This window comes from Carassius carassius, chromosome 42, assembly GCF_963082965.1.
Source record: "Carassius carassius chromosome 42, fCarCar2.1, whole genome shotgun sequence".
In the NCBI taxonomy this organism is placed as follows: Eukaryota; Metazoa; Chordata; class Actinopteri; order Cypriniformes; family Cyprinidae; genus Carassius; species Carassius carassius.
Window position 1 is genome coordinate 18,571,139 of NC_081796.1, and position 12,660 is coordinate 18,583,798.

Below are 12,660 nucleotides of genomic sequence, written 5' to 3' on the forward strand. Positions count from 1 at the left end.
TTGTGGCCTTTTTCCTTCACATTTGCAAATTTTATTTGTCACGTAGTAGTCCAAAATAATGATAAATTGTAGTCTTTCCGGCCATGTTTCTTTTTTAGATTAAAACGATATTCAATCAACCAAACAAACAAGCAAGTAAATAGATAAATATGATACTGTACAAACATTAAAACAAACATTAAAGAGCAACAGAAAAGTTCAAATGCAACAAACGAGAAATAAAAAAAACATAGCGTTACATAAAATAAACGTAATCATAAAAACGTAAAAGATAAACATAATAAATTATGTAATATAGATATATAAACTACAAATAAATAAAATAACTGACAAAAACATACTTAAATAGACAATAAGTTAATTAATAAAATGAAAAACAAATAACCAGAGGGAAAATAATTTATCAACAAGTAAAGTCGAGTTACTTTGACTTTTATTTTGACACTAATATAATTTCTCGGTAACGCGTATGTTCGGTCGCTGGCTTCACCCCGGTCGGAGAGTTGGTCAGGAAAGGGATACAAAAGGAGCTTTGTGAATGATTGCTAAATGTTGCGTTTACATTTTTAGATAAACTACACGCTTGAGCTTTTGTCAAGAATTTTTAATCTCGTAAATTACAAGTGGTATTTAATATATTTCGTTATAGTTAATCAGAACGCGACTCTAGCTATGGCTGGCAGTAGCACCGCGATGAAAACATGGGAACTGTCAAACAGCATGCAGGAAGTCCAGAGTATTGATGAAATATATAAGTATGATAAAAAACAGCAACAAGAGATTCTGGCAGCCAAACCGTGGACTAAAGAGTGAGTTTTCCACACCACGCGAATTTATTCCTCTTCAAGGGGCCTGAATTGTTTTCGAATGATTAATATCTGTTCTCCATACTGCTTTTGTTTTTGTTTTTTTACAGCCATCATTATTTTAAATACTGCAAGATATCAGCTTTGGCACTGTTGAAGATGGTGATGCATGCCCGCTCTGGAGGAAACCTCGAGGTGATGGGACTTATGCTGGGGAAGGTGGATGGAGAGACCATGAACATCATGGACAGTTTCGCTCTGCCCGTGGAGGGCACTGAGACCCGGGTCAATGCTCAGGCTGCTGCCTATGAATACATGGCTGCTTATATAGAGAATGCTAAACAGGTACACACTGACTATACCTTTTCTACTATTCCTATTAGGTAAATACTTCAAACAAACCCACACTTAGTTTCTAAATATAAATCGGGTACATTGTGACTCTACTCATGTTAGTTGAGTGACTACATGGAATATGTGCACATCTAAAATTGTCACATTAAAATACCATTTAAAATAAACAATTAAAGGCTAAATGAAATGAAATATAAAAAAATATTTCAAAAAGTGAGTAGTTATAGGAATTAAAATATACATGTATTGTGAATGTGATATGCTACACTCGTGTAACAGAATTTTACTAATATTTTTATATTTATTATGCATTCAGTTTTCATGATCTAAAATTAATTGAGAGACTATATGGATTATTTGCACTTTAAAAAATGTTTATCACTTAACAAGACCATTTAAAATGAATTAATGAAGGCATAAATGTGATTTAAAAATAGTACAAATCTTAAAATAAATAGTGAAAAATCACAGGAAGGAACTAAAATATACATGTACTGTATTGTGTATATGCTCTCGGTTTCATATGCTCTACTCATCTAAACATATTTTACTAATACTTTTATAATTTTTATGCATTCATTTTTCATGATTTTATAGTATTTGATGGACTGCATGGAATATTTGCACTTTAAAAAATGTATTTCTCACATCAAAAGACCATTTAACATAAATTAATGTAGGCAAAAATGTCATTTAAAATGAGTAAAAATCTTTAAATAAATAGTGAACAGTCACAGAAACTAAAATATATACACTTTATACTTTCAGTGACATATTATGCAGTAACTTCCCATGAATGTCATGTCCAGCTTATGATGAAATATTAGTAATTCTGAGGCTCGTCATTTCTGAATTCATTTAGGTGGGGCGGTTGGAGAATGCCATTGGATGGTATCACAGTCATCCTGGATACGGCTGCTGGCTTTCAGGCATAGATGTCAGCACTCAGATGCTTAACCAGCAGTTTCAAGAGCCCTTTGTCGCAGTAGTGGTAAGTGCTCTTGAAAATGTTAAACTGGCTGCTTATTTTACATTAGGGCCGATTTGGCAAAGTCCTCTCTAAACTCTGTTACCATCAATCTCAAAAGACAGAGGGGGGAAATAACTCAGCCGTGAAATTGTTAAAGTATCAGTACAAATTCAGTAATATCAGTGATCCATAATTGACCCCTAAAATACAAATGAGTTTGGTGACATTTGTAGTGGTGTCTGATTAATGGCTGTTAGCTTTGTAACTAAATACATTATACAGTTTACCGTTTCTTTTGCTTATTTTGTGCTGAGGGCAAATAGTGACCTGGTGCTCATAACTTTCACTTGCGAAGCTGGCAGCTCAGTGTTTTTATTTGTGATATTTAAACTGTTTTGCTTATTACAGTCTTTGTAATTTTTCATTCTTTTCAGATTGATCCCACAAGAACTATATCCGCAGGGAAGGTCAATCTTGGAGCGTTCAGGACATATCCGAAGGTAGGAACATTTTTTGAGTAAATAGTTTTTTGTAACTGTCTAGTATTTCATATTTATGTGTCTATTCATTTTGTATGAGTGTGAAAATATTTTTCTCCTCACATATTTAAATTTTAATGCTAGGGTTACAAGCCTCCAGATGAGGGTCCATCTGAATACCAAACAATACCGCTGAATAAAATTGAGGACTTTGGAGTGCACTGCAAACAGTAAGCTTTTTTTCTACACATACCTGTATTTCTACTTAAAAATTGATTTGGCTTGAAAATACTGGCAATTTACAATAAACCGTTTTCTGCTTTTAGGTATTATGCTTTAGAAGTGTCTTATTTTAAGTCTTCCCTGGACCGCAAACTCCTAGAGCTGCTGTGGAATAAGTATTGGGTCAACACGTTGAGCTCCTCCAGCCTTCTGACAGTAAGTACTGTCTTTTATTGGTGTGAAATTACTATACTTAATATAGCAATATGTGCAGAAATCTTCAGTTATTTAAGATTTATGTAATCCTGAATCTTCTTTTCTGTGCTATACTCATCTTAAAATAGTTTACTAATTGTTTTATAATTATACTGCATTCAGGTTTCATGCTCTTATGAAACCTTAGAGACTACATGAAATATTTGCACTTTTAAAAAAATTATTGAAAACAGTTTTTGAGTGAAATAAGCATTATTTATGGATCATTTTGACTATATGAATTCACTTAGATCATGAAGCCTATGATTAGTCAGTTCTGAAAAAAAAAATACAAAACCTGTTCTAATCAAATGAAAACAAAGTTGATAATATATTTAATTCAGTATTTGGTCATAATTTAGGATAATGAGATATAATGGGACATCACAAGTGTAACAAGGTTGGGGGAAAATGATCAAAATATTATCCACAAAATGTTAGCAAGTTGTTAAACACTAAACGAGCAAAGTCAGTAAGTATTAACATTTAACTAGCATTTATGACATTTATTGTTTATATAAATGTTTGTCATTTTATTGATATCTTCTCTTTTGTTTATATTAAAATATTCACGGTTATTATCTTTATCATCCTGAAAATGTTTTGGATTCTGAAGGATACAAGTATTTTTCTGTGCAGGAGATGGATAATATAACAGGGGTTTGTTGACAACTTGTGCACATGATTCATATTTGTAGATGCTGGTTTTGTTTCCCTACCTATTTGTTTTGAAAGCTTGTCATTGTTGATTATGACATTCTGTCATGAGCTTTGTTTAATGCTTTCAATGGGCTGCAGACTATCTAAACAGCAGCCTCAGAGCTCTGTGTTCTTGTCAAAAAAGTGTTGTCAGTGATTACGCTGTCATCACATGCCGAGACCTTTAGTCACCGAGTCTGTCTCATTCAGGAGGCTTTAGCAAACAATTCATCAACCTACTGAATTGACCATCTGTGGAATGCACATTGTGAAGGTTTGAGAAGTGTTGTGAAATTGTGCATTAACCTAGAGCAAGTGAAATGGTGGTGTTAATGGCTTTTATTCCTTCAGAATGCAGACTACACCACTGGACAGGTGTTTGACTTGTCTGAGAAGCTTGAGCAGGCAGAAGCTCAGCTGGGACGTGGCAGTTTCATGCTGGGCTTAGACACACATGATAGGAAATCTGAGGACAAACTTGCAAAGGCAACACGGGACAGGTAATACAATCCCTGTCAGTTGAGTATTATATTTTTCCTTTTGTAATATATAATCAACTATAAGTAGAAATAAACAAACAAGCCTAGGTAAGTTTATTTATCTCTAAATGTCATGCACACAAAAAAGTACTTTATAGACAATCATAGTTCTAAATAAAATTATAAGTAGACCCTACATTTCAACCAGGTTGATTTTTATATTTGAAATACATTTTAAGGAGGTTAATTTTGTTTCAGACATTTGAGTAAATATAACAATTAAATGCATAAAACTACATGGAAAAAATGTAAAACAATGTTTTCTTTTCAAGTATTGAGAATATAATTTTTTTCACTGCTTTTGCCATTATTTTTTTACTTATAAAAGATTATGTATTTATTTTGTTTAATTGATTCATTGTTTGAATAATTGGGGGTAAACTTGTTTCTTTTGGGTATTAAGAAAAGTATACTGACTTCACAATTATTCTTTTCTTTTCTTTCTTTTTTTATAATAGAGTATTTAATGTTTCATTTATTTATTTTATTTAACATTTGTTTATATTTATTTTGTGTGAGCTCATATGTGACTTAAGTGTCTTTAGTGGTGCAAGGGACCCCACTTTTTGACTTGTAATGTATTGCAACTAATGACTTTTATAAAAAAAAATGTTTTTATATAAAAACATGATTAAACATATTTCTTTGTTTTTCAGCTGCAAGACAACCATTGAAGCAATTCATGGTTTGATGTCCCAAGTTATCAAAGATAAACTCTTCAATCAAGTAAACACATCTGCCAACTGAACATGGAAGGGACTGTATTTAGATGACTTCACGTGCAGTGTTTGCTTAGTTATGTGTTATTTCATTACTGTTTTGAAAGATTCAAAGGAATTCTGCTGTAGGAATGTTTGAATCATTTATCATTTGTTTAAACAAAGAAATAAATGCTGTTCATTAGTTGACAGACATCAAGTGTTTGGGCTTCTTTTCTTAAACTTTTTAAAATTTGTCTTCAAAGTATTGCATCACATTTACAGCTAAGGTCTTGTCTGAAGGTCTGAAATTATAACTTGCACAGCTCATCGTCAAAGCTGTCCTTTAGATCAAGACAAATGAGTTTTCCTTTACGCTGTTTGTTAGCAGATGTTTGAAATGTCTTCTCCTCTGGGTTCAGTGTGTAACACGGCACCACTCCACTCCCATTTCCCACAGCTTGTATCAAGAGCTGTAACAGCAGTATTCAACATTAAATTGAACAAAAACCACAGTGCTCCACAAGAGGTCATTTTCATATTTGCCAGTCATAGCATTACATAATGGAATAACAAACTCAACGGACCAAAGATAAACATAGCTTGGAATGGCCACAGCGCATCTGTCAGGAAGACCCTGTGCAGGTTGTCTCTGTGTTGTACATAATCCTTCAGGATTCTGAGCGTTACGCCGTGGCCTTTCACTGATGTATCACAGAAACGGGAGCTTGATACAGTGGAGTCTATTCAGCCCTGCGTGTCTGCTCTTTATCGCTGCAGACACTCGCGCCCGTGAGGTTTCATGCACACGTGCTCGCATGTTTTTTTACAGACAACAGTGCTAACTTCGTATTTATGAACTTGTTTTGTACCCCACATCATTGTGCTAATTTTAAGATTTGCTGTTATGTTCCACAAAGCATCAGTCTGTTCACCAGTGGATGCTCTGCAGTGAATGGGTGCTGACAAAAAAAAACAAAAAACAAAAAAACAAAAAAAAAAATTGTTAAAATGAAGAAGAAGAAAAGGTTAAAATGCTTTAATGATGTATTTGTTTCTTAAAAATATGCAGCTATCCACTTCAGAAGATGTTTTTGATGGACTTGAGTCTTGGAAATTATTTGTGGATTATTATGTTTTTATCAACTGTAACTCTTATAATAAATATATAAAAATAACTCCCGTATCTCTTTGATGGCCTGAGAGTGAGTACATTTGTAGCTAAATTTAAATATTCCGTGAACTATTCCTGTAAAATATTAGTCATCAAAAATCCCCCATGCTCTGTATTTCACCCATTAATTAAGCTTTTAATCATCACCAGATGAGTATAAATGAGATGAGATATAACTAAGCCTAAGTATATTATGTTTTCAAGGAGTGAACTTACATCAGCCAATTCCATTATGTCAATTAAGGTATGTTTTCTATTAGCAAGTGTCTTCTTAAATTAATTGGACTTCCACTTCATTTGATAACCCAGAGAAAATGTTTTGAAATATTAAGTATTAGGAGTTATGATATAAATGTGAGTAAGAGAATGTATCCGAGTGATGAGCATAAATAATCAACAGTGGCTATTGATCACAAAGCTAATGTTAACCTAGCCTTTGTGACCAATGACAGATGGTTTGATAGTCCAGATATTTGGTAGGACCGATATTTTATTTATGGTCCAGATATTTTCTTTGGACCATAAATAATCTCAACAAGCATGGTAGGAAGGAGGTGAAATGTGTTCAGTGCCCCAGAGGAGAGTCTGAAAAGAGCTGAACGCCCTCTCTATGTTCCTAAACCAACCAAAGCAACATTTCCTTTCTGCCAAGTATTCTGCATGGAGGCAAGTGACTCAGTCTCAGGAAGTGCATTCCTCCACCATATATAACAATACACGGGTCACCACAGTAACTCAGCCCACCGAAGCCCACCGCACTTCTCTAGAACTGATATGCATTATTAGGGACAGCGGTTTGAGCTTGAAATGAAAGAGGGGAAATGTTAAGCTCTTCCAGCTGAAGCTTATAAACATGGTTTCTGTTTTAAACATGTAAATGCTTAAGGGTCTTGCTAAGCCTCAAGGGTGGCCCTAGGTTTTGGTTTAAACCTAGTTTTTCTTTTTCAACAATTGTTTTTCTCTGCAATCCTCTGCGCACATGTATTTCACATGTGAAATATAGTATCTTCATATATATATATATATATATATATATATATATATATATATATACCCTTTAGCCCAAAAAGGAATGTAAAATAAAAAATAAGACTGTTTTGAATTTTTATTAAGGTTTGTTTAATTTGTTCATTTGCTTTCTTCCTTTAAATAAAGTTAATTACAACTCAAATTGTTTGTAACAAAAACCTGCGCTGGCTTGAATTAATTACTAAAGACTTTTAATAACATCAGTAAAAACATTCTTTCACATTTTCACACAACAATATAAACGATGAACATTGTGTTCTTAAATTGACATAGAATTTAAAACAATTAAAAACCTTTCACCATCTGTGTTGGGAATGTGTCATGCCGCATTTGAACAGCGCATCCCTCTGGCGCGTGTAAAGATGACCCTGCGCTCGCGTCTCGTCAACATGCCAACATCTGCTATCGCTTCCTAAACAAAGCCAAGACAGGAAGCAAAAGATAAAGATTTAAAGCAGCAAAAAAACAACAACAGTGGTCTAAGTTGCTTGTCTTTGTTTATTAGTAATAAGAGTGTAAATTTCCAATATATTGTTAAACATACAGCAATATATTATAATGACTGGCAAACTGCTGTCTCCATCCAGATCCCTGGAGTTTAACCAAAGAAAGTTATTGATTTTAAGAGGCTCTCCATGTCTTCTCCCCATGGTCTGCTACTCTGAGATCAAGTGTAAAACCGACCTGCTGTCATGTGTTGATGTATCTATTCCCTTTACTTCTGTCCTAGTGTTCAACGTCTGTGGTTGACAACACAATATAGATAAAAGACTCAGCATACGGAGTAAAATATTGTCCTTTTTCAATGAGGTCTTGTTACTGTAGGTCTGGCTTTATATAATGTTTTTATATAATACAGCATGCAGATCTGCAGGGTCAATCTTAATTTATGATAATCTCACTTTATGATAGTTTTAGGTCGGGTCACATGTCTATTTCACCTTTGGCCTCTTTCCCTCTATTCAAAAATAATGTATTTTGACAAAAGTTTAAGGGTCAATTGACTATACTGTTTCTAAAGTAGATATCATCAAAGAAATAATGGTAACCACATCAATTATACCTTTAAATCCCCTTTAAAGAGTGTTTTAACCCTTATTTAAATCTATATAGAAATGTATTTAGAGGTCAGTGCTGTAAAATGTATTTGATCATAAGTTATTGCATTGTTTTTAGTGTTTTTGGCTTTCTCATAAATCTCCCTCTTCCCTTGACATGCTGTGCTGCAGAAGAGAAATCTATCCTGTGATATTTTTGCACACTGAGTCATTATGGTCCGTCTAACAGTGCATCTGATTGCAAAATCCAACAATTACTCAAAAACCTGCAGAAGTGAATCTCTCTTGCAGTATCTGAAGAAACTGACCCATCTCAACTTCTCCAATAAAAGTATAAAGGACATTGTAAGTCCATATATATCCAAATTCTATTTAATATAGTTTCCATTAAATCAATATTACAGTACCATTCAAATATTTGAAGTCAGTAAGATTTTCTGATGCTTTTTAAGATGCTTTTTTTCAGCATAGATGCATTAAATTGATAGGAAGTGACAGTATAAAATATACTATATATAAAATATACTATATATATATATATATATATATATATATATATATATATATATATACAGTACAGACCAAAATTTTGGACACACCTTCTCATTCAAAGAGTTTTCTTTATTTTCATGACTATGAAAACTGTAGAGTCACACTGAAGGCATCAAGGGCTATTTGACCAAGAAGGAGAGGGATGGGGTGCTGCGCCAGATGACCTGGCCTCCACAGTCACCGGACCTGAACCCAATCGAGATGGTTTAGGGGTGAGCTGGACCGCAGACAGAAGGCAAAAGGGCCAACAAGTGCTAAGCATCTCTTGGGGAACTCCTTCAAGACTGTTGGAAGACCATTTCAGATGACAACCTCTTGAAGCTCATCAAGAGAATGCCAAGAGTGTGCAAAGCATTAATCAAAGCAAAAGGTGGCTACTTTGAAGAACCTAGAATATGACATATTTTCAGTTGTTTCACACTTTTTTGTTATGTATATAATTCCACATGTGTTAATTCATAGTTTTGATGCCTTCAGTGTGAATCTACAATTTTCATAGTCATGAAAATAAAGAAAACTCTTTGAATGAGAAGGTGTGTCCAAACTTTTGGTCTGTACTGTATATATATATATATATATATATATATATATATATATATATATATAGTATTAGGATTTGTTTTTTTTCTTGAGCACTGAATCAGCAAAGAATGATTTCTGAAGCAACGTGTCACCGCTGAAAATTTAGCTTTACTCTCACAGGAATAAATTACATTTCCAAATATATTAAAACAGAAAAACAAAAAAAAGTTATTTTAAATTGTAATAATATTTCAAAATATTATTTTATTTATTTATTTATTACTGTATTTTGATCAGACAAATGCAGCCTTGGTGAGCATAAGAGACTTCTTTTAAAAACATAAAATATAAAAATTATTGATTCCAAACTTTTGAGCAGTTTCTTTACTAAATATGTTGCCCTTTTTAACTTGTAGAATGATCTATTAATGTGCAGAAACCTCATAGTCCTGTACCTATGACAAGCAAAAATCACAAATCTGCAACTTTGGGTTTGCCTCAAACCTTACACAATTATACATGCAAAATAACAATATATCTTGCATAGAGAACCTCTCTTCTCTGCGTAACCTTTCCAAATTGTAAGAATGAAAATACATGCATATTAACACATTCCTGCTTGCACTGAAATTTGAACTGTGACATTAATGTTTTCCATTGAAAATATACATACATCACTACTAAATGGCCATGAGTGTAAGCGTTAACTACTAATGTTTCGATATTTGAGGTTCTTGGGAGGAAACAGCATCACTGTCGTGGATGGATTAGACGAGCTGAAAAGCCTGAAGGAGATGCATGTGGAAGGTCAGAAACTGAACTGTGGAGAAAAGCTGGTCTTTGACCCCTGTTCCATATCTAGACTCTCTGTGTGTAGCTCATTGCTTTAACATTCACCTCAGTGAAAAGCCTTACAGAGGGTGTTTCATGGTATCTATAATCTAGTGCACTTTATATTTAGATTGATATAGCCCTGTGTCCTGTGAGTTTGCTGTCAGAATCAGATGAGAGACGTAGGACTCATGGACCAAGATGTGTATCAAAGCAGTTCTGTGCAAAATTTGATGAGGGTAAAAGAGGTCTCTGTGGCTGCCTCCTTGTCTGACAAATTAACAGGGAGTGTTTACTGCCAAGGCTATGGGAAAACAAACCAAAAGTTGGTAATTTTGTTTATTTTGATAATTAATGAAATTACAAGTGTAAGTGCACCCAATTTTTTCCCCTGCCAAAAGATTCCTAAATGCTTCCTTTTACTAAAACAGTGAAATCTGCATTGGCTTACCAGAAGGGGGACTGATTTTCAATTTAAAGTGAATTATTAATTATATTAATATTGTATTTGAATTATTTCAGGAAACTCTGTGCATTTTAAATATCAGCAAAAATAACACTGATGAAATATGGGACTTGGCCCCTCTCAGAAAACTGACCCATCTTTATGCTACCGATAACCAGCTACAGGACATACAGGTAAATATGAGCTTCTGCGTAAAAAAATATTTTTTGTTCTGTTTAGATATTACAAAGTTGTATGTTTCTATAAAGTGTGAAATGATACGGGGAGAGCAGTGCAAAAACCTAATCCTACAAATCCTTCCAGCAGTCTCCAGACTTGCACAAGGTCAGAATTATTCAACAAATCAACGGGCCGGTCTCTAGGGACAGCTTCTGCTGACAATTTAAACAAGCACAAGTTTTCCTCCTTCCTTAGTCAACGGATTTTCCTCTGAAATACACTGAGTGCCCCTTATAACTTCAGTCTTGTATTAAAAACCCATTTGAGCAAAACATTTAGTGAAACTTAAGCTGAAAAGTAACCTTTTCTGGAAAAGTGATTTCAGTCTATTGATATCACACATTTTATGACAAAAAAAAATTGGTTAAGGAACACTTTCCGAACACCACTGTAGAAAAGCAGCTTGGTAACTTTGTCTTACAACTCAAAAGGCAATCCTCTCAGCAACTGCCACCGATAATAGTGATCCATGTGTCAGAGGAAGCTTTCATGTTTAGCAGATATCTCCTTTAATTTATACAACCCCTTTGCCACTATTGATTCAGCGGCGACAGCACCCAAAGGATCAATTCCTCCCTTACTCAGTTTGGTCCAATTCCAGAGGAAGCATTATGGATTTTTAAAATAGATTATGACAGGCAGTCAGCCGGGTGACAAATGGGTACTGCAGAGGCTGTTAGAGGCGCACGACCAGACAGTGCTGATAGGGATCGAAGCGCTGGTCAAATACAGGTTCATAACTGGCCATCATTAACCCAGTGTGGGGCTGGAAAGATCCCAGTCAGGACTGCATTCAGCACTCCCGTGCTTTGGAGGGCAATTTGGCACTGGGCAGTTCCCAGCCAAGCCCTCAGAGTGACAGACCTGACACCATCATTTATCAAAGCCTGAGACCGCGCGGCTCGCTGGGATCCCGCTAGAGCTGATTGCACGCGGACTGGAAAGTGGAAGCACTTTAGTTGAGACAGGAAGGCAATGAACAATCAGAGCGTGTCCAGAGAGTATTCATATTTCCAGCCTGGATTAATGTGTCCTTAGATAAACATACACTGCAGGCAACATGCTTGAGGACTATTGCCCAGGGGAACTTGTTAGTCTCGCAGTCCGAGTGACAGTATTTATTAAAACAAGCTGATGTCTTGTTTATACTTTTTGCCCTCTGAATTTATTTTTATGCTCGTGGCCTCTTTGTCTTAAATAGGATGCCATGATCATTTTTAGCCTTGCACATCTATTAAATCTGCAAAATTTATTTAATGTTACAGAGGTTTTCCAGCATTCAGCAGCTTTTTTGGAAAATTTGGAGAAGAAGCTACTGTCCTTTACTGTGTCTAATAAATATTACATAAAATGTAATGCCTTTATTTATGCTTTCAGCAATTAGAGACAGTGTTCAACCAAAGGGTTCAACTGCAGCTACTGGATCTGAATAGAAATCCTGTGTGTCACAAACCTAAATACATAGACAGACTAATAACTGCCAGCAGTTATTTCTCTAGGTGAGAAAAAGCATAGCTAACTTGTGATGACTATGGAGTCGGGCTGTCAAATAGATTAAATAAAAGTTTGTGTTTACAAAATTAATGTGTGTACTGTGTATTTTAATATGTATATAAAAATACACACACATACATGTACACACACATATATATATATATATATATATATATATGTATATATATATATATATATATATATATATATATATATATATATATATATATATATATATATATATATATATATATATATATATATATTTGATATATCTTATAAACATGAGTAAA

The 12,660-nt window shown here is 34.3% G+C and overlaps 1 protein-coding gene and 1 pseudogene across 1 annotated transcript; both read left to right on the forward strand.

Moving 5' to 3' along the window:
- The first annotated feature begins 458 nt into the window (after positions 1-458).
- LOC132124017 (COP9 signalosome complex subunit 5-like) lies at positions 459-5,238 on the forward strand. The gene is made up of 8 exons (XM_059534745.1): positions 459-809; positions 917-1,151; positions 2,023-2,151; positions 2,565-2,630; positions 2,754-2,839; positions 2,936-3,047; positions 4,137-4,285; positions 4,981-5,238. The coding sequence occupies exons 1-8, from the start codon at positions 673-675 to the stop codon at positions 5,069-5,071; spliced, it is 1,005 nt and encodes a 334-aa protein (XP_059390728.1). The 5' UTR covers positions 459-672; the 3' UTR covers positions 5,072-5,238.
- Positions 5,239-7,804: 2,566 nt separating this feature from the next.
- LOC132123922 (protein phosphatase 1 regulatory subunit 42-like) lies at positions 7,805-12,376 on the forward strand (annotated as a pseudogene).
- Positions 12,377-12,660: the final 284 nt, after the last annotated feature.